Source organism: Trichomycterus rosablanca, chromosome 9, assembly GCF_030014385.1.
Source record: "Trichomycterus rosablanca isolate fTriRos1 chromosome 9, fTriRos1.hap1, whole genome shotgun sequence".
NCBI classification, from domain to species: Eukaryota; Metazoa; Chordata; class Actinopteri; order Siluriformes; family Trichomycteridae; genus Trichomycterus; species Trichomycterus rosablanca.
In genome coordinates, this window is record NC_085996.1 from 23,965,599 (window position 1) to 23,986,621 (window position 21,023).

Sequence of the window (21,023 nt, forward strand, 5' to 3'; positions counted from 1 at the left end):
ACAGTTTTAGTTTAAAATTATAGCGGTACTTATCAAATTCTGTGGGTTTTTATGGTTGTACTTTGGGGTATTTAACATCAAACCTGTGAAATGACCTTTACTCCTGTCAGTGAGTTTCCAACACTGTTCTCTTTGAAACATAGGGCGGCACGGTGGCTAAGTGGGTAGCACTGTTGCCTCACAGAAAGAAGGTCCTGGGTTCGATCCCCAGGTGGGGCGATCTGGGTTCTTTCTGTGTGGAGTTTACTCCGGGTGCTCCGGTTTCCTCCCACAGTCCAAAAACGTGCAAGTGAGGTGAATTGGAGATACAAAATTGTCCATGACTGTGTTCAGTATAACCTTGTGAACTGATGAACCTTGTGAACTGATGAACCTTGTGTAATGAGTAACTACTGTTCCTGTCAGGAATGTAACCAAAGTGTAAATCATGAATCCTAAGAAAGAAACATTATATATATATATAAATCTGCAATTATAACTGACTTGTTTTGCTTTAAAATCTCACATATTAATGTAATTATATAGAAGCTCTTTTATAGATCATTCTGACCACTGAACTTAATCTACATATTACCCCACACTGCAGCTGTGATTGAAATTGTTGGATTGAAATGTATTCTCTCTAGAATTAGGCTTCTTTTTAAATAAATGTTACCATTGTATTGTCCATATTCTGTAGTTTACAATGCTTTGTGGAATCAACCCCTTTACTTACAGAAAGCAGCAGTCTCCTCCTACTCATTTATAAGAAAACGAAACTGATAGCGCCATTATTCACTTTCACTATTAAAGCGAGAGCAGCAGAATGGCAGAAGCCAGTATTTCCATAGATCATGAACATTTGAATTGTCCGATTTGTCTGTTTCTGCTGAAGGATCCAGTGACGACTCCATGTGGACACAGCTTCTGTATGGTGTGTATCAATGGTTTTTGGGATGACGAACAGAAGAGAACCTACAGCTGCCCTCAGTGTCGGGAGACTTTCACTCCGAGACCCGTCCTGCGTAAAAGCAACGTGCTGGCGGGGGTTATCGAATCAGTGCAGAAGACTGAACTCCAAGCTTCTTTTGATAAAGTTCTGCCCCTCGAAGTCCAAGATGTGGAGTGTGATTTCTGCATTGATGAGAAGAAGAAAGCTGTGAAGTCCTGTCTGACGTGCATGGCTTCCTATTGTGATACTCATGTTCAGCCTCACCATGAAGTTCCTGCTTTCAAGAAGCACCAGCTGGTCTCAGCTATCGGAAATCTGGAGGAAAAAACCTGCACCCAACATAACAAGCTTCTTGAAGTTTTCTGCCGCACTGATCGGAGAGCAGTTTGTTATCAGTGTTTGATAGACAATCACAAGGGGCACAACATAGTCACAGTTCAAGAAGAGTGGATGGAAAAAAAAGTAGGTGATAAAAATGTTTAAATACTTAAATATCTGCAGAAATGTGAGTATAATGTATATATATAATGTATATATATTATAATGTATATAAATGTATATATATAATAATTAGGGATGTCCCTACATCAGCATGTCCGCTGTGTGGTAATACTTTAAATTGGAAAGTGAAACAAGTCCAACAGCGGTGTAATGTCTGCAATGCGAGCATTTCTTCATTACTGTACAATTTTACTGTTTATAGAATGTGTGAGTCAAGGATCACACCGGTTTACAAAACAACATAGTGATGCACTCGTTTAATAAAGAAATAAATACACAGTATATTCACATATTGTCGGGAGCAGAACACTTTATTAACTTCTTCTGTTACGGTACCGAATAGCGGACAGCTAGAGTGAAGCACGCTATTTCATGCACTATGGAAGCCCCAAAGGGTCAAAACACACTCACTTCGCATAGAAACGTCCATCAAACCACTGTCACAATACAAGCACTTTAAAAACTGGCTTTCCTTCATAACAAAAGAGCCTTTCCATTTTATTTTGGTATTCAGGTTTTACTGTAATGCTTTTAAGTAACTTTTTTCCTTATATTCAAGTTAAGCTGCTACACAGATTTCCGTTCATTTTTAGTGTATCACTGCATTAAACAGATTTTTTTCTTCAAATGTAAAGTTTAAAGTAAAACTGTAATTATCTGAATCATTTTGATTGATTTTGTAAGAATACAAAACATTAAGCCAATAGCTTGGATGCAGCATTTTTCCCTACAGCACTGCAGAGCTATTTAGTTGTTAAACATATACTTTGGATTAATTTGAATAACTGTAATGTACTTGAAGTGTGCACTGTGTGAACAGTATTATCCAGTTCTTATCTAGACAATATCTAGAAAATACAAGTATCGGTTTAAGAATCGGTATCGGATCGGGATCAAAATTAAAGATCGGGATCGGTATCGGGAACAAAAAAACGTGATCGGGACATCCCTAATAATATACAGGGTGGGCCATTTATATGGATACACCTAAATAAAATGGGAATGGTTGGTGATATTAACTTCCTGTTTGTGGCACATTAGTATATGGGAGGGGGAAAACTTTTCAAGATGGGTGGTGACCATGGCGGCCATTTTGAAGTCGGCCATTTTGGATGCAACTTTAGTTTTTTCAATGGGAAGAGGGTCATGTGACACATCAAACTTATTGAGAATTTCACAAGAAAAACAATGGTGTCCTTGGTTTTAACGTAACTTTATTCTTTCATGAGTTATTTACAAGCATCTCTTTGTTTACAGCCATTGACATGTCGCAGAGGTTAACACGTGAGGAGCGGATAGAAATTGTGTTGATGTCTGGTGAACGCAGTACCCGGGTCATTGCAGCAGATTTCAATGCAAGACACCCTACGAGACCACCCATCTCCCATGCTACAGTTAGCAAACTGCTTGCCAAGGTTCGTGAAACTGGTTCGGTGTTGGATTTGCCAAAATGTGGACGCATGAAAACTGTCACTAATGAAGAAACATCAGTGGCTGTCCTAGCTTCATTCAGCAAGAGCCCACAGCGTAGCACTCGCCGCATGTCACTGGAGAGTGGCATCAGTCGAACATCCCTTCGGCGGATATTAGCTACTCACAAATGGCACCCTTACAAACTCCAGCTGCTGCAGCATCTCAACGAGGATGACCCAGATCGGCGCACTGAATTTGCAGAATGGGCAAAACAAAAATTGGAACAGGACCCTCAGTTTACACAGAACATTTTGTTCAGTGATGAGGCAAACTTTTATGTGAATGGTGAAGTTAACAAACAAAACCACCGCTATTGGTCTGACACTAACCCACATTGGATAGATCCCTCCAAGACTGTTGGAACACAAAAATGTATGGTATAGTGTGGTATATGGGGTACAAAGATAGTGGGGCCATTCTTCATCAATGGAAACCTCAAGGCCACTGGATATTTGAAATTGCTACATGATGATGTGTTTCCCTCTTTATGCACTGAAGCTGGCACGTTCCCTGAGTTTTTCCAGCAAGATGGTGCACCACCACATTATGGGTGTCAGGTCCGAGCATTCCTAGATGAACAGTTTCCTGGAAAGTGGATTGGTCGTCGTGGGCCAGTTGAATGGCCCCCAAGGTCTCCCGATCTGACCCCCTTAGACTTTTATCTTTGGGGTCATCTGAAGGCAATTGTCTATGCTGTGAAGATACGAGATGTGCAGCACCTGAAACTACGGATACGGGAAGCCTGTGCTAGCATTTCTTCTGCGGTGTTGCTATCAGTGTGTGAAGAGTGGGAGAAGAGGGTTGCATTGACAATCCAACACAATGGGCAGCACTTTGAACACATTTTATAAGTGGTCAGAAACTTGTGAATAACTCATGAAAGAATAAAGTTACATTAAAACCAAGCACACCATTGTTTTTCTTGTGAAATTCTCAATAAGTTTGATGTGTCACATGATCCTCTTCCCATTGAAAAAACTAAAGTTGGATCCAAAATGGCCGACTTCAAAATGGCCGCCATGGTCAACACCCATCTTGAAAAGTTTCCCCCCTCCCATATACTAATGTGCCACAAACAGGAAGTTAATATCACCAACCATTCCCATTTTATTTAGGTGTATCCATATAAATGGCCCACCCGGCCATTTTGGATCCAACTTTAGTTTTTTCAATGGGAAGAGGGTCATGTGACACATCAAACTTATTGAGAATTTCACAAGAAAAACAATGGTGTGCTTGGTTTTAACGTAACTTTATTCTTTCATGAGTTATTTACAAGTTTCTGACCACTTATAAAATGTGTTCAAAGTGCTGCCCATTGTGTTGGATTGTCAATGCAACCCTCTTCTCCCACTCTTCACACACTGATAGCAACACCGCAGAAGAAATGCTAGCACAGGCTTCCAGTATCCGTAGTTTCAGGTGCTGCACATCTCGTATCTTCACAGTATCTTAGACAATTGCCTTCAGATGACCCCAAAGATAAAAGTCTAAGGGGGTCAGATCGGGAGATCGTGTCACATGACCCTCTTCCCATTGAAAAAACTAAAGTTGGATCCAAAATGGCCGGGTGGGCCATTTATATGGATACACCTAAATAAAATGGGAATGGTTGGTGATATTAACTTCCTGTTTGTGGCACATTAGTATATGGGAGGGGGGAAACTTTTCAAGATGGGTGTTGACCATGGCGGCCATTTTGAAGTCGGCCATTTTGGATCCAACTTTAGTTTTTTCAATGGGAAGAGGATCATGTGACACATCAAACTTATTGAGAATTTCACAAGAAAAACAATGGTGTGCTTGGTTTTAATGTAACTTTATTCTTTCATGAGTTATTCACAAGTTTCTGACCACTTATAAAATGTGTTCAAAGTGCTGCCCATTGTGTTGGATTGTCAATGCAACCCTCTTCTCCCACTCTTCACACACTGATAGCAACACCGCAGAAGAAATGCTAGCACAGGCTTCCCGTATCCGTAGTTTCAGGTGCTGCACATCTCGTATCTTCACAGCATAGACAATTGCCTTCAGATGACCCCAAAGATAAAAGTCTAAGGGGGTCAGATCGGGAGATCGTGTCACATGACCCTCTTCCCATTGAAAAAACTAAAGTTGGATCCAAAATGGCCGGGTGGGCCATTTATATGGATACACCTAAATAAAATGGGAATGGTTGGTGATATTAACTTCCTGTTTGTGGCACATTAGTATATGGGAGGGGGGAAACTTTTCAAGATGGGTGTTGACCATGGCGGCCATTTTGAAGTCGGCCATTTTGGATCCAACTTTAGTTTTTTCAATGGGAAGAGGATCATGTGACACATCAAACTTATTGAGAATTTCACAAGAAAAACAATGGTGTGCTTGGTTTTAATGTAACTTTATTCTTTCATGAGTTATTCACAAGTTTCTGACCACTTATAAAATGTGTTCAAAGTGCTGCCCATTGTGTTGGATTGTCAATGCAACCCTCTTCTCCCACTCTTCACACACTGATAGCAACACCGCAGAAGAAATGCTAGCACAGGCTTCCCGTATCCGTAGTTTCAGGTGCTGCACATCTCGTATCTTCACAGCATAGACAATTGCCTTCAGATGACCCCAAAGATAAAAGTCTAAGGGGGTCAGATCGGGAGACCTTGGGGGCCATTCAACTGGCCCACGACGACCAATCCACTTTCCAGGAAACTGTTCATCTAGGAATGCTCGGACCTGACACCCATAATGTGGTGGTGCACCATCTTGCTGGAAAAACTCAGGGAACGTGCCAGCTTTAGTGCATAAAGAGGGAAACACATCATCATGTAGCAATTTCAAATATCCAGTGGCCTTGAGGTTTCCATTGATGAAGAATGGCCCCACTATCTTTGTACCCCATATACCACACTATACCATACATTTTTGTGTTCCAACAGTCTTGGAGGGATCTATCCAATGTGGGTTAGTGTCAGACCAATAGCGGTGGTTTTGTTTGTTAACTTCACCATTCACATAAAAGTTTGCCTCATCACTGAACAAAATGTTCTGTGTAAACTGAGGGTCCTGTTCCAATTTTTGTTTTGCCCATTCTGCAAATTCAGTGCGCCGATCTGGGTCATCCTCGTTGAGATGCTGCAGCAGCTGGAGTTTGTAAAGGTGCCATTTGTGAGTAGCTAATATCCGCCGAAGGGATGTTCGACTGATGCCACTCTCCAGTGACATGCGGCGAGTGCTACGCTGTGGGCTCTTGCTGAATGAAGCTAGGACAGCCACTGATGTTTCTTCATTAGTGACAGTTTTCATGCGTCCACATTTTGGCAAATCCAACACCGAACCAGTTTCACGAAACTTGGCAAGCAGTTTGCTAACTGTAGCATGGGAGATGGGTGGTCTCGTAGTGTGTCTTGCATTGAAATCTGCTGCAATGACCCGGGTACTGCGTTCACCAGACATCAACACAATTTCTATCCGCTCCTCACGTGTTAACCTCTGCGACATGTCAATGGCTGTAAACAAAGAGAAGCTTGTAAATAACTCATGAAAGAATAACGTTACGTTAAAACCAAGCACACCTGTGAAATTCTCAATAAGTTTGATGTGTCACATGACCCTCTTCCCATTGAAAAAACTAAAGTTGGATCCAAAATGGCCGACTTCAAAATGGCCGCCATGGTCACCACCCATCTTGAAAAGTTTTCCCCCTCCCATATACTAATGTGCCACAAACAGGAAGTTAATATCACCAACCATTCCCATTTTATTTAGGTGTATCCATATAAATGGCCCACCCGGCCATTTTGGATCCAACTTTAGTTTTTTCAATGGGAAGAGGGTCATGTGACACATCAAACTTATTGAGAATTTCACAAGAAAAACAATGGTGTGCTTGGTTTTAACGTAACTTTATTCTTTCATGAGTTATTTACAAGTTTCTGACCACTTATAAAATGTGTTCAAAGTGCTGCCCATTGTGTTGGATTGTCAATGCAACCCTCTTCTCCCACTCTTCACACACTGATAGCAACACCGCAGAAGAAATGCTAGCACAGGCTTCCAGTATCCGTAGTTTCAGGTGCTGCACATCTCGTATCTTCACAGTATCTTAGACAATTGCCTTCAGATGACCCCAAAGATAAAAGTCTAAGGGGGTCAGATCGGGAGATCGTGTCACATGACCCTCTTCCCATTGAAAAAACTAAAGTTGGATCCAAAATGGCCGGGTGGGCCATTTATATGGATACACCTAAATAAAATGGGAATGGTTGGTGATATTAACTTCCTGTTTGTGGCACATTAGTATATGGGAGGGGGGAAACTTTTCAAGATGGGTGTTGACCATGGCGGCCATTTTGAAGTCGGCCATTTTGGATCCAACTTTAGTTTTTTCAATGGGAAGAGGATCATGTGACACATCAAACTTATTGAGAATTTCACAAGAAAAACAATGGTGTGCTTGGTTTTAATGTAACTTTATTCTTTCATGAGTTATTCACAAGTTTCTGACCACTTATAAAATGTGTTCAAAGTGCTGCCCATTGTGTTGGATTGTCAATGCAACCCTCTTCTCCCACTCTTCACACACTGATAGCAACACCGCAGAAGAAATGCTAGCACAGGCTTCCCGTATCCGTAGTTTCAGGTGCTGCACATCTCGTATCTTCACAGCATAGACAATTGCCTTCAGATGACCCCAAAGATAAAAGTCTAAGGGGGTCAGATCGGGAGACCTTGGGGGCCATTCAACTGGCCCACGACGACCAATCCACTTTCCAGGAAACTGTTCATCTAGGAATGCTCGGACCTGACACCCATAATGTGGTGGTGCACCATCTTGCTGGAAAAACTCAGGGAACGTGCCAGCTTTAGTGCATAAAGAGGGAAACACATCATCATGTAGCAATTTCAAATATCCAGTGGCCTTGAGGTTTCCATTGATGAAGAATGGCCCCACTATCTTTGTACCCCATATACCACACTATACCATACATTTTTGTGTTCCAACAGTCTTGGAGGGATCTATCCAATGTGGGTTAGTGTCAGACCAATAGCGGTGGTTTTGTTTGTTAACTTCACCATTCACATAAAAGTTTGCCTCATCACTGAACAAAATGTTCTGTGTAAACTGAGGGTCCTGTTCCAATTTTTGTTTTGCCCATTCTGCAAATTCAGTGCGCCGATCTGGGTCATCCTCGTTGAGATGCTGCAGCAGCTGGAGTTTGTAAAGGTGCCATTTGTGAGTAGCTAATATCCGCCGAAGGGATGTTCGACTGATGCCACTCTCCAGTGACATGCGGCGAGTGCTACGCTGTGGGCTCTTGCTGAATGAAGCTAGGACAGCCACTGATGTTTCTTCATTAGTGACAGTTTTCATGCGTCCACATTTTGGCAAATCCAACACCGAACCAGTTTCACGAAACTTGGCAAGCAGTTTGCTAACTGTAGCATGGGAGATGGGTGGTCTCGTAGTGTGTCTTGCATTGAAATCTGCTGCAATGACCCGGGTACTGCGTTCACCAGACATCAACACAATTTCTATCCGCTCCTCACGTGTTAACCTCTGCGACATGTCAATGGCTGTAAACAAAGAGAAGCTTGTAAATAACTCATGAAAGAATAACGTTACGTTAAAACCAAGCACACCTGTGAAATTCTCAATAAGTTTGATGTGTCACATGACCCTCTTCCCATTGAAAAAACTAAAGTTGGATCCAAAATGGCCGACTTCAAAATGGCCGCCATGGTCACCACCCATCTTGAAAAGTTTTCCCCCTCCCATATACTAATGTGCCACAAACAGGAAGTTAATATCACCAACCATTCCCATTTTATTTAGGTGTATCCATATAAATGGCCCACCCTGTATATATATATATATATATATAATATATGTATAGGTATGTATGTGTATATATATATATATATATACAGTGTATCACAAAAGTGAGTACACCCCTCACATTTCTGCAGATATTTAAGTATATCTTTTCATGGGACAACACTGACAAAATGACACTTTGACACAATGAAAAGTAGTCTGTGTGCAGCTTATATAACAGTGTAAATTTATTCTTCCCTCAAAATAACTCAATATACAGCCATTAATGTCTAAACCACCGGCAACAAAAGTGAGTACACCCCTAAGAGACTACACCCCTAAATGTCCAAATTGAGCACTGCTTGTCATTTTCCCTCCAAAATGTCATGTGATTTGTTAGTGTTACTAGGTCTCAGGTGTGCATAGGGAGCAGGTGTGTTCAATTTAGTAGTACAGCTCTCACACTCTCTCATACTGGTCACTGAAAGTTCCAACATGGCACCTCATGGCAAAGAACTCTCTGAGGATCTTAAAAGACGAATTGTTGCGCTACATGAAGATGGCCAAGGCTACAAGAAGATGGCCAACACCCTGAAACTGAGCTGCAGCACAGTGGCCAAGATCATCCAGCGTTTTAAAAGAGCAGGGTCCACTCAGAACAGACCTCGCGTTGGTCGTCCAAAGAAGCTGAGTGCACGTGCTCAGCGTCACATCCAACTGCTGTCTTTGAAAGATAGGCGCAGGAGTGCTGTCAGCATTGCTGCAGAGATTGAAAAGGTGGGGGGTCAGCCTGTCAGTGCTCAGACCATACGCCGCACACTACATCAAATTGGTCTGCATGGCTGTCACCCCAGAAGGAAGCCTCTTCTGAAGTTTCTACACAAGAAAGCCCGCAAACAGTTTGCTGAAGACATGTCAACAAAGGACATGGATTACTGGAACCATGTCCTATGGTCTGATGAGACCAAGATTAATTTGTTTGGTTCAGATGGTCTCAAGCATGTGTGGCGGCAATCAGGTGAGGAGTACAAAGATAAGTGTGTCATGCCTACAGTCAAGCATGGTGGTGGGAATGCCATGGTCTGGGGCTGCATGAGTGCAGCAGGTGTTGGGGAGTTACATTTCATTGAGGGACACATGAACTCCAATATGTACTGTGAAATACTGAAGCAGAGCATGATCCCCTCCCTCCGGAAACTGGGTCGCAGGGCAGTGTTCCAGCATGATAATGACCCCAAACACACCTCTAAGACGACCACTGCTTTATTGAAGAGGCTGAGGGTAAAGGTGATGGACTGGCCAAGCATGTCTCCAGACCTAAACCCAATAGAACATCTTTGGGGCATCCTCAAGCGGAAGGTGGAGGAGCGCAAAGTCTCGAATATCCGCCAGCTCCGTGATGTCGTCATGGAGGAGTGGAAAAGCATTCCAGTGGCAACCTGTGAAGCTCTGGTAAACTCCATGCCCAGGAGAGTTAAGGCAGTTCTGGGAAATAATGGTGGCCACACAAAATATTGACACTTCAGGAACTTTCACTAAGGGGTGTACTCACTTTTGTTGCCGGTGGTTTAGACATTAATGGCTGTATATTGAGTTATTTTGAGGGAAGAATAAATTTACACTGTTATATAAGCTGCACACAGACTACTTTTCATTGTGTCAAAGTGTCATTTTGTCAGTGTTGTCCCATGAAAAGATATACTTAAATATCTGCAGAAATGTGAGGGGTGTACTCACTTTTGTGATACACTGTATATATATATATATATAAATATATATATATATATACTGTATATATATATATATATATATATTTACACACACACACACACTGCATGCTTTGTTAGCCCCCTTACATGTTCTTCAATGGTCAGGACTCTCCAAGGACCACCACAGAGCAGGTATTATTTGGGTGGTGGATCATTCTCAGCACTGCAGTTACAATGACATGGTGGTGGTGTGTCAGTGTGTGTTGTGCTGGTATGAGTGGTTCAGACAAAGCAGTGCATCTGGAGTTTTTAAATACTGTGTCCACTCACTGTCCACTCTTTTAGACACTCCTACCTAGTTGATTCACCTTGTAGATGTAAAGTCAGAGACGATCACTTATCTATTGCTGCTGTTTGAGTTGGTCATCGTCTAGATCTTCATCAGTGGTCACAGGATGCTGATATATTTTTGGTTGGTGGACTATTCTCAGTCCAGCAGTGACAGTGAGGTGTTTAAACTCCAGCAGCATTGCTGTGTCTTATCCAGTCATACCAGCACAACACACACTAACACACCACCACCATGTCAGTGTCACTGCAGTGCTAAGAATGACCCACCACCTAAATAACACCTGCTCTGTAGTGGTCATGGAAGAGTTCTGACTATTGAAGAACAGCATGAAAGGGGGCTAACAAATCATGCAGAGAAACAGATGGACTACAGTCAGTAATTGTAGAACTACAAAGTGCTGCTATATGGTAAGTGAAGCTGATAAAATGGACAGTGAGTGTAGAAACAAGGAGGTGGTTTTAATGTTATGGTTGATAGCATAGCATAAATAGACATTTTATTGTTGAAAATATAATTGTGAAAATGATAATCTCACAGGTTATTATAGCTACATGCTTAAGGTGTGGTAGGTAATATAATAATTACTTTGTTGCAAATGTAATTCTGAATGCAACAGTGGATTTTGAAAATTGATCAACATTTGCCAACTTTATAGGCTCCTATTGACTCACATTGTATACCAGATTTTCATTGCTTAGGAGTTGCAAAAATGAGACAAAGTGGCCCTCCAGTGGAGAAAATGTGATGTGGTGCCCTCAAAATAGGATAAACTTGACGTTTCCTACAACAAAATTCCTACAGCATTTTTTTGCAAAAATATGATGTGCTATCTAGAGCAGGAATATTAAGTAATGTGTAAACTGCCCTGCCTTTAATGTTCATGAAGAATGAAGACCAAATCATACATGGTGCATTACAACTTTGTGCCCTGTTGGGGCACCATGTCATGCAGTAGGTTCCCTTTTTATTTTTTCGCCCCTGCCCCTCAAACAGCCACTGTGGTTTTATATGGGTACTGGGTGACTGTAGATCTTTTTACATTAACAAGGACTGACAGAAGCTCAGATACCTCCACTAAAGATGATTTATTATACCAACAGAAGCAATTTGGAGAGCTGCAAATGAAATATCAAAATAGACTCGAGAAGAGAGAGAAGATCCTGCTAGAGCTGAAGGAGTTAATAGAATCATTTAAGGTGAGTATTACAAAATCCTTATTAATGATGAATTAATGTTGAACCCAATTTTAGGTGTTAAGAAACACCTCCAGGTCCCTACTGTAATCTTCTTAATAACAGGATAGCTAACTACTAATAATATTATAATAATCTATGTTAACTTACATTTGTCACCAGTAGAAATGTGTGGGATTTTAGTAACTAAGTGCTACAACACCCATAATGTCCTAAAAGGTTAAACGTAAAGCCACCTTAGTTACTCAATCAACCAGTTAACTACATTTAAGTAGTAAGCCAATTTATCTAATTAAACCTGACCATGCTTTTTGTAGCTGAATATCTTTTGAATATCTCACTTATCTTGAACCTAGTTTGAATGACATTACCCCCATCTTAAAGTTAAGCATGGCTTATGTATTTATAAAATATATACATATATTAGTCTGAAATGGGTTATAAAGACATTTTAATACTACATCAGTACTTTTGGATCTGTAACTATAAGCTATAAAGCTGTTAATATAGTTGCAACTCATTGCTGCCTAAGGTGGTGCTTTTAGTTAAGGAGGCAATCTCTTGTATTTTAAATTTGATATTGCATACATTTGCTCAACTGACACCATAAAATGTAGTATGAATCCATAACCCCATACAAATGTATGTCTAAGAACAAAAATGAAAGTCTATTTCTTCTCCAAATGCCTGAACATTGTGAGAACACACATTTCCAGACTGCCAAAATGATGGTAATTGTGGTTTATACTTAAGTAAAACCCATCAACCCTCAACTTAAAGCTCACTTTCTCCCACCTGCTTTCTCACTACACTACCAGCGCTCTGCACAGGCTGCAGTTGAGGACAGTGAGAAGATTTTCTCTGAGCTACATCTCTCTATTGAGAAAAGAAGGTATAAGGTGACAGAGTTGATTCGTGCTCAGGAGAAAGCTGAACTGGATCAAATGACTGGACTCCTGGAGCAGCTCGAGCATGAGATTGCTGATCTTAAGACAAGAGAAGCTAAACTAGAAAAGCTGTCTCACACAGATGATTATATCCAGTTTGTTCAGGTAATACATATGGAAACACAGTTAGCCCAAAACTTGAATTATGTATGAACTAGTAATGTTTTAATCATTGCTGTTGGTTAAAAGGCTAATTTTATTGCATTTACAATGGCTTAGAAATATAATTTTACAATTTTTACTATTTTAACATTGTTGCAGGATATTCGATTAGGTAGCATTTAACTACAACCCCAAATCAGAAAAAGTTGGGACAGCATGGAAAATGCTAATAGTTTCTTACATTTACTTTGACTTTTATTTGATTGCAGACAGGATGAATTTGAGATATTTCATGTTTTATCTGCTTAACTTCATTTCATTTATTAATAAACATCCATTCCTGCATTTCAGACCTGCAACACATTCCAAAAAAAGTTGGGACAGTAATGCATTTACCACTTTGTAATGTTGTCATTCCTTTTCACCACACTCAAAAGATGTTTTGGCACCGAGGATACCAAACGATTTAGTGTTTCAGCTTTTATTTTGTCCCATTCTTCCTGCAAACACGTCTTAAGATGTGCAACAGTACGGGGTCGTCGTTGTCACATTTTTCATTTCAAAATTCTTCACACATTCTCTATTGGGGACAGGTCAGGACTGCAAGCAGGCCAGTGCAATACCCGTAACCTGTTCTTCCACAGCCATGCTTTTGTAATGTGTGCAGCATGTGGTTTTGTATTGTCTTGTTGAAAAATGCATGGACGTCCCTGGAAAAGATGACGTCTTAAAGGTAGCATATGTTGCTCTAAGATCTCAGTGTACTTTTCTGCATTAATGCTGCCATCACAGAAGTGTAAATCACCTTTGTCAAGAGCACTGACACAGCCCCATGCCATTACAGACCCTGGCTTTTGAACTTGTTGCTCATAACAGTCTGGATGTTCCTTTTCCATTTTTTCCAAAAAAGACCTGGAATGCTGATTCATCTGACCATAATACGCTTCCACTGTGTGATGGTCCATCCTAGATGCCTCAGAGCCCAGAAAAGTCAACACCACTTTTGAACATGGTTAACATAAGACATATAACATAAGATGCAGTGCCGTCTGAGTAATCGAAGATCACTGGCGTTTAGCTTAAGCTTGCGCCCTTGGCCTTTACGCACTGAAATTCCTCCCGATTCCTTTCATTTCGGATATTATGCACTGTAGAGGGAGAAATATGCAAATCCCTTCCAATCTTTCTTTGAGGTACATTGTTTTTAAACATTTCAATAATTTTCTCACACATTTGTTGACGAACTGGAGATCCTCTGTCCATCTTTGCTCATCAAAGACTCGGCCTTTCCTGAATGCTGCTTTTGTACCAAACCATGATTACAATCACCTGTTGACATCACCTGTTTGGAATCACATAATTATTTACTTTTTTCGCCTCATTACTAGCCCTAAATTGCCCCTGTCCCAACTTTTTTTTTGGAATGTGTTGCAGGCCTGAAATGCAGGGATGGAGGTATATTAACAAATGAGATTAAGTTGAGCAGACAAAACATGAAATATCTTGGGTTCAAATAAATATATCTTGCAATCAATTAAAAGTCAGAATAAATGTAAGGAACACTGCATTTTTATTTTATTTGCATTTTCCAAACTGTCCCAACTTTTTCTGATTTGGGGTTGTACTCTGTTTAGTCTTATGGAAAAAAAACTTAAAGGCATGGCTAACTGCAAATTTCATTAGTAGTTTTTGAATTCCAAATTAGCTCTGGGATGGCATTTATAGAGTTTTTTTTTTATGAAAATGCTAATATTTGAAAGAGTAACTGTGGTACATTACTGGCTTTATTTCATAAATTAAGATCTAAAGCCTTGTTGACATAGTGATTTGTTTATGGGTTACTAACAAAATTTTTTTTTAATTTTCATAAATGAAAAGTTACATTTAAAATCTAAAATAATTAAAAGGAGAGTTGACTGTGGTCAAATACCTTAAACTTAATCTTTGCATTCAGATTATTTGCATTCAGTATATCTGAATAATGTTTACTAAAATGCTGATCTCTGTTTTTCATTTTATTAAGAGTTTTTTGAGTTCTGAGCTGGAATCAGATAATTCATGTAAAGTTGCTTTCAATCCACAATGGTCATTTGAGAATTTCAAGACTTCATTGTTCCAGCTGAAAGAGGAACTGGAGGATTTTTGCAAAGAAAGGATTGAGAAGATTACTGAAAATGGTGAGTACACTTACATGCATTTAATACTTTAAGTAAGAAAGTAAAAAAAATGTAAATACACCAGTTATTGATTTTTGCAGTTGTTCTTTTTCCTGTAATGGAATAATTAAAACAAATCCTTAACTTGAATGATTTACTTTGTGGCTAAATAGGTACTTACTGTAGCTCATCTATTGCTCTGTACTCTGTTACTCTCCTGTACCCTGTTTATCAATTAATAAAGAACACCTATAGGCCCATTTCTGACCAGATGGTGGACCATTTTCTTCAATGTCATGATTGTTTTGTTGTTCTGTATGAGTGTATCTGATGTAGCAGTGTTGTTGGGATTTTGTTGAGAATGGTCTACCGCTTATATTGCTGCACGCATTCAGTTTAAAACAATGATGCTGACCTACAAAGCCAAAAATGGACCAGCCCCAAGCTACCTTTGTGGTCTAATCAAACCCCGCTCTGTAACACGCAACCTCCGAACCACTAGTCTTGCTCTACTTCTTCGCTCCTCCACCCAGAACTCAGGGAAGACAAGCATCAAGGGTCTTTTCTGTACTGGCACCCAAGTGGTGGAATGAGCTTCCCCTCTCTGTCCAAACATCTGAGTCTCTTGCTATCTTAAAAAAATCTATTAAAAACCCACCTCTTTACTAAGTACTTAGCTGACTTTTACTTACTTACTAACACAGATTTGTGTTCTTGGACTGTTGTCTTATTAAACTAGAGTATGGTATTGTTCACTATGGAAGCACTGCTGTAAGTCGCTCTGGATAAGAGTGTCTACTTAATGCCGAAAATGTAAATGTAAATATTATCTGGTCAGAGTAGGTTCTATGGGGGTTCTCTTTCAGTTGATAAATAGGGTACAAAGGATACAATCAGTAATTTTAAAAACAATATTTTCTGTAATATAAGTCCTCAGTCTGATATTATCTAATATCTTTATCATCTGTATATGTATATATATATATATATATATATATGTGTGTGTGTGTGTGTGTGTATATATATAATATATATGATGCAATTTGACTACAACAGTGAACTTCGGCCACATCATAAAAACACCTGAGCCAGAGACCAGAGAGGAATTCCTGAAATGTGAGTACCATTTGTTTAAATCCATCCTGGGACTGGTCAGATACACCAACCAGGCATGGCATTATGATACATTATTAGGTGAAGTGAATAACACTGATTATATGTTCATCATGGCACCTTTTAGTGGGTGGGATATATTAGGCAGCAAGTGAACATTTTATCATCAAAGTTTATATGTTAGAAGCAAGAAAAAAAGGACAAGCGTGAGGATTTAAGCGAGTTTGACATGGTGGCTGGATGACTGGGTCAGAGAATCTCTAAAACTGCAGCTCTTGTGGGGTGTTCCCGGTCTGCAGTGGTCAGTATTTATCAAAAGTGGTCCAAGGAAGAAACAGTTGTAAACCAGTGACAGGGTTATGGACGGCCAAGGCTCATTGATGCACGTGGGAAACGAAGGCTGGCCCATGTGGTCCGCTCCAACAGACGAGCTACTGTAGCTCAAATTGCTGAAGAAGTTAATGCTGGTTCTAATAGAAAGGTGTCGGAAAATACACAGTGCATCACAGTTGCAGGGCTGTTTTTGGCAGCAAAAGGGGGACCAACATTATATTAGGAAGGTGAAATGAAGTTTTCTATTGAAACAAAAGGGTTACATTTGAGTTTCAAAACTTTTGTTTTAAACCCTTTGGCTTCAGCTAAAATATCCTTGGCTAAAACCTCCAGCAAGTCTTCCTCAAAAAGTACAAATGTTCCACTTATTGTGCTTCATGTTCATTTCTGTTTTTGTACTTCTTTTAGATTCTTGTGAGCTGTCACTGGATCCCAACACTGTGAATTTTGATCTTGTGCTGTTAGATGATAACACCAAGGTGAAATGTGATGGTAAAGTACATTCGTACATCAGTCATCCTGAGCGATTTACCTCCTGGCACCAAGTGCTTTGTAAGCAAAGTGTGTCTCAGCGCAGTTACTGGGAGGCTGAAGTGGATAGTGAAAATGGAGTTTCTGTTGCCATGTCTTATAAAGGAATCAGCAGAAATGGCTCAGACATTGAGTGTAGGTTTGGACATAATACGAAGTCCTGGCGATTAGTTTGCTACCCTACAAAATACTATTTCTGGCATAACAATGTTAAGATTGATTTAACTGGTCCAAAACCCAAAAGAATTGGAGTCTATCTGAATCAAAATGCAGGAACTCTTTCTTTTTACAGTGTTTCTGACAGAATGACCCTCATACATAAAGTCACGAGTAGATTTACAGAGCCCCTGTATCCTGGCTTTGGAATAGGTTTTGGATCTTGTGCAAAGATTTGCCTTCAAGTTTCAGATGATATTACAGCTGGGTCTGCCTGTGGGAATTAAGAGGAGGGGTTTTATTCAGAGATGCATATGGATGATTATTGTTTTTTTTTTAAAGTAATTTGTTTCATTGAAATAATCAGTATTGGTTTCTACGAGAGTGAACTGCTTTGTGGTAGCTTTATTTTCGCTTACCTTAAGTTCCTTTATCTTGAAAAATGCATTGATAAAAATAAGCTCAATTTTGAGAAGTTGAAATTATTTGAAGCATAAAGTCAAAATATTATGGCCAAAGGGTGTGCAGTAATGCCAGACGAAAGTTTAGAGAAGCACAGACGAAGAGGAGCATCTACCTCCAAGTTCTGCTTTAACAAGAAAGACAGTTTCCTCAAAGTATGTTAGGTTCTATCTTTTAAATAAACACAGTTTCTTGCAAAGTAATTTCAGTGTTCTTATACTAATAACAAACTGGTGATGATGTGCCAGGAGATTGAATATTTCTTTATTTGTGAAATCGATATTAAAAGTATAACTTTATCAAAACCTCAATGTCTCTCATTTTAGCATGAGGGGGGTCGCTGTGGCCATAATATTTCAACTTAAAATCATTTCAACTTTATTCTCAAAATCGAAACTTATGAGACTTTATTCTCAAAATCATTTTAACTTTGTTCTTGAAATCATTTCAACTTTATTCTTGAAATCAAAACGTATACAAACTTATTATTGAAATGAACGTTTTTTTGTTTTTTGTTTGTTTTGTTTTACAGTTCTTTTTACAGTGGCCCTAAAATGCTGTCATAGTTAAGCCACTGCATCAATTGCAAAAAAGACTTTTAATTATCTACAGCCAAGTTTAAACCAACCAACCTAATAAAAAATCCCACAAACAGTAAGCAGGGAGCAAAACAGTAAAAACGTCATGTAAAAACATTTACATTTTCGGCATTTAGCAGACACTTTTATCCAAAGCGACTTACAGTCTAAGCAATTGAGGGTTAAGGCCTTGCTCAAGGGCCCAACAGTTGCAACCTGACAGTGGTGGGGTTTGAACCAGCAATCTTCTGCTTACTAGTCCAGTACCTTAACCGCTAGGCTTCAACTGCCCTGTGCAAGAAAAACATGCATGAAAAATATGTAAACACGCTAAGTTGTGTGCATTTTTTAGTTGATATTGTCATCAGTGTTATATAACTCAAACATAAATAAATAGGCTTATAATGTTTTTTTTTTTTTTACTTACTGTGACTTATCTTTTTCTTATCTTGATAGTTTGTTTTAAAAAGTTCACAGTAACTTTCATAACATCTTGTCCTGCGTTTCCCTCTTCATTCGCTAGAGGGAGCGCTGGCCAGGACTTGTAGTGGAACTGACAGAACTGTAATGTTATACCAAGTAGTTTCTCTGCTTTGCTTTTTTTTAAGCATTTCTCCTTGCTTTATAATGGTGATATCTTGATATGTCTTGTGTTGTTCGGCTCCTAAACAAATGTTATACATCTGGTACCTTAATGTTTCAGAGGTGACCATATTGTTACTTGTAATTGCTTTTTTTTTTTGTAATATTAGTATTAATGTAGTAGTATTATTAATAGCACCATTTATTATCATTGTTGTAATTATTGATTTGAACAAAAAAGGTAATAAAACTTGATTGAGACACCACTGAGTCTTCATTAATAGTTAAGTTGTGCTTTATAAACAATGGCTTGTACTGTGTGATGGCACGGTGTAATTAAACGATCAGACTGTGTACCACCAGATGGCATCATCAGATCAAAAATGTACACAAAAATTGCTTTAAAGCCAAGTTCATTGGTTTGTAATAGTTTTTTTCTGTTTATTTATTTGCCTATTTATTTATTTTAACAAAAAGCTACTTTCTTTTTTTTATTATTTTTAAATATTTTCCCGATTTAAATATTGCCCAATTGCGTCATGCTTTCTCTCCACCAATGCCAATCCCTGCTCTGATTGAGGAGAATGAAGCTTAACCACGCCTACACTTTCACGAGTGCAATGCGGATTAGCACCGTGTACGGAGAGGACACACCCCGAGAGCACTCTTTTCTCATCTCTGTGCAGGCGCCATCAATTAGCCAGCAGAGGTCGTAATTGCACCAGTCATGGGAGAGAGACCCCATCCTGCTTAGTCCCGCCTAAATCTGAACAGCAGGCCATTTGTTGTTTATGTGGCTGCTCAGCCTTAGCCGGTAGACAGAGCTGAGATTCGATACGATGTATTCGAGATCCCAGCTCTGGTTCCAGTGTGTGTTTTTACCGCTGCGCCACCTGAGCAGCCCCCCACAAAAAGCAATGAAAAACAAGTATGTGTTCCCATTGTTTAGTCACTGACAGAAAATCATTAAAATTTTGCTGTTTCATAGAAGTGTATGTTAATCCCTCAGACATATCCAATCATGTCTGCATGTACCTGTTCCACTGGCCGTTGCACTCCTGGAAATTTGAACTCCCACTCGTTAGCGCAATTTGTGCTGTGCCACCCACAGGGAAAAGTCTGTTACAAAGGTATTTAACAAGGATTTAAGGAAAATACCAATTCACACATAACCAAACCACAATTTTAGATCGACTGGTTAATTTATTCTTCGCCACTTAACTTTGATGCGGGTAATAAAGCGGGTTGGTCCTACTTTGACAGGACTATTTTATTGGGGCAGAGGCTGGATCAAGCATTGTATTAATCTTACTGGCATCTTACCACTTCATTACAATTTGTTGGCAGCGGCATGTAATTTAGTCCTAATGGGTTTGTGGTCATAAAAGTTTTTTGTCAAATGTAAGACTGTCGTCATTTGCATTGTTTTTGCCTTGCAACTATAATGTTGTTTTTATTTTACTTAGTATGTTTGTAATAAGAAAGTGAGGCTTGCAGTTTCTTAAAGTGTTTTTTTTTTTAGAAATTAGTCTGTCTCTGCCTGTTTCTCTCTCTGCCTGTCTCTCTGTCTGTCTCTCTCTGTCTGTCTTTCTCGCTCTGTGTCTCTGTTTCTGTCTTTCTGTCTGTCTGTTTCTCTCTGTCTTTCTCTCTCTCTGTGTCTCTGTTTCTCTCTGTCTTTCTTTCTGTCTGTCTGCCTCTTTTTCTGTCTGGACTTCTCTCTCACACACAGAGACACACACAGTAGCACATGTTGTAGTAGAACAGAGTAAAGGGACACACTTTTATACCTGCAGGTCCAGTGGACCCGAACACCACATGTGTAATATAAATGTGTAGGGGGGTGTACAGTGTGAACTTATTAAAAATGTGTTATTTCACACAAAATGAGCCAAAGGCAAGGGGTCTGAGGTTAAAATAATGATAAATAGCATCAATTTTTTATTTGGTAATTATTGAAAACGGGTCCCACAGACGCAAACACCACACAAGGGTTAAATATACCCATTAACACAGGGCAAAACTGGAAAAAACAATGAGCCACTCCCACTCCACCACAGTCCTTTCTGTAGAAACGAAACTTACCATTTAGTTCCACTCCCTCTGTCTG

At 39.6% G+C, this 21,023-nt stretch overlaps 1 protein-coding gene across 1 annotated transcript; it reads left to right on the top strand.

Moving 5' to 3' along the window:
- The first annotated feature begins 805 nt into the window (after positions 1 to 805).
- Positions 806 to 17,914, top strand: LOC134319996 (tripartite motif-containing protein 16-like). The gene is made up of 6 exons (XM_063001276.1): positions 806 to 1,393; positions 11,864 to 11,959; positions 12,775 to 13,008; positions 15,029 to 15,182; positions 16,218 to 16,277; positions 17,016 to 17,914. The coding sequence occupies exons 1-6, from the start codon at positions 806 to 808 to the stop codon at positions 17,579 to 17,581; spliced, it is 1,698 nt and encodes a 565-aa protein (XP_062857346.1). The 3' UTR covers positions 17,582 to 17,914.
- The last annotated feature ends 3,109 nt before the right edge of the window (positions 17,915 to 21,023 follow it).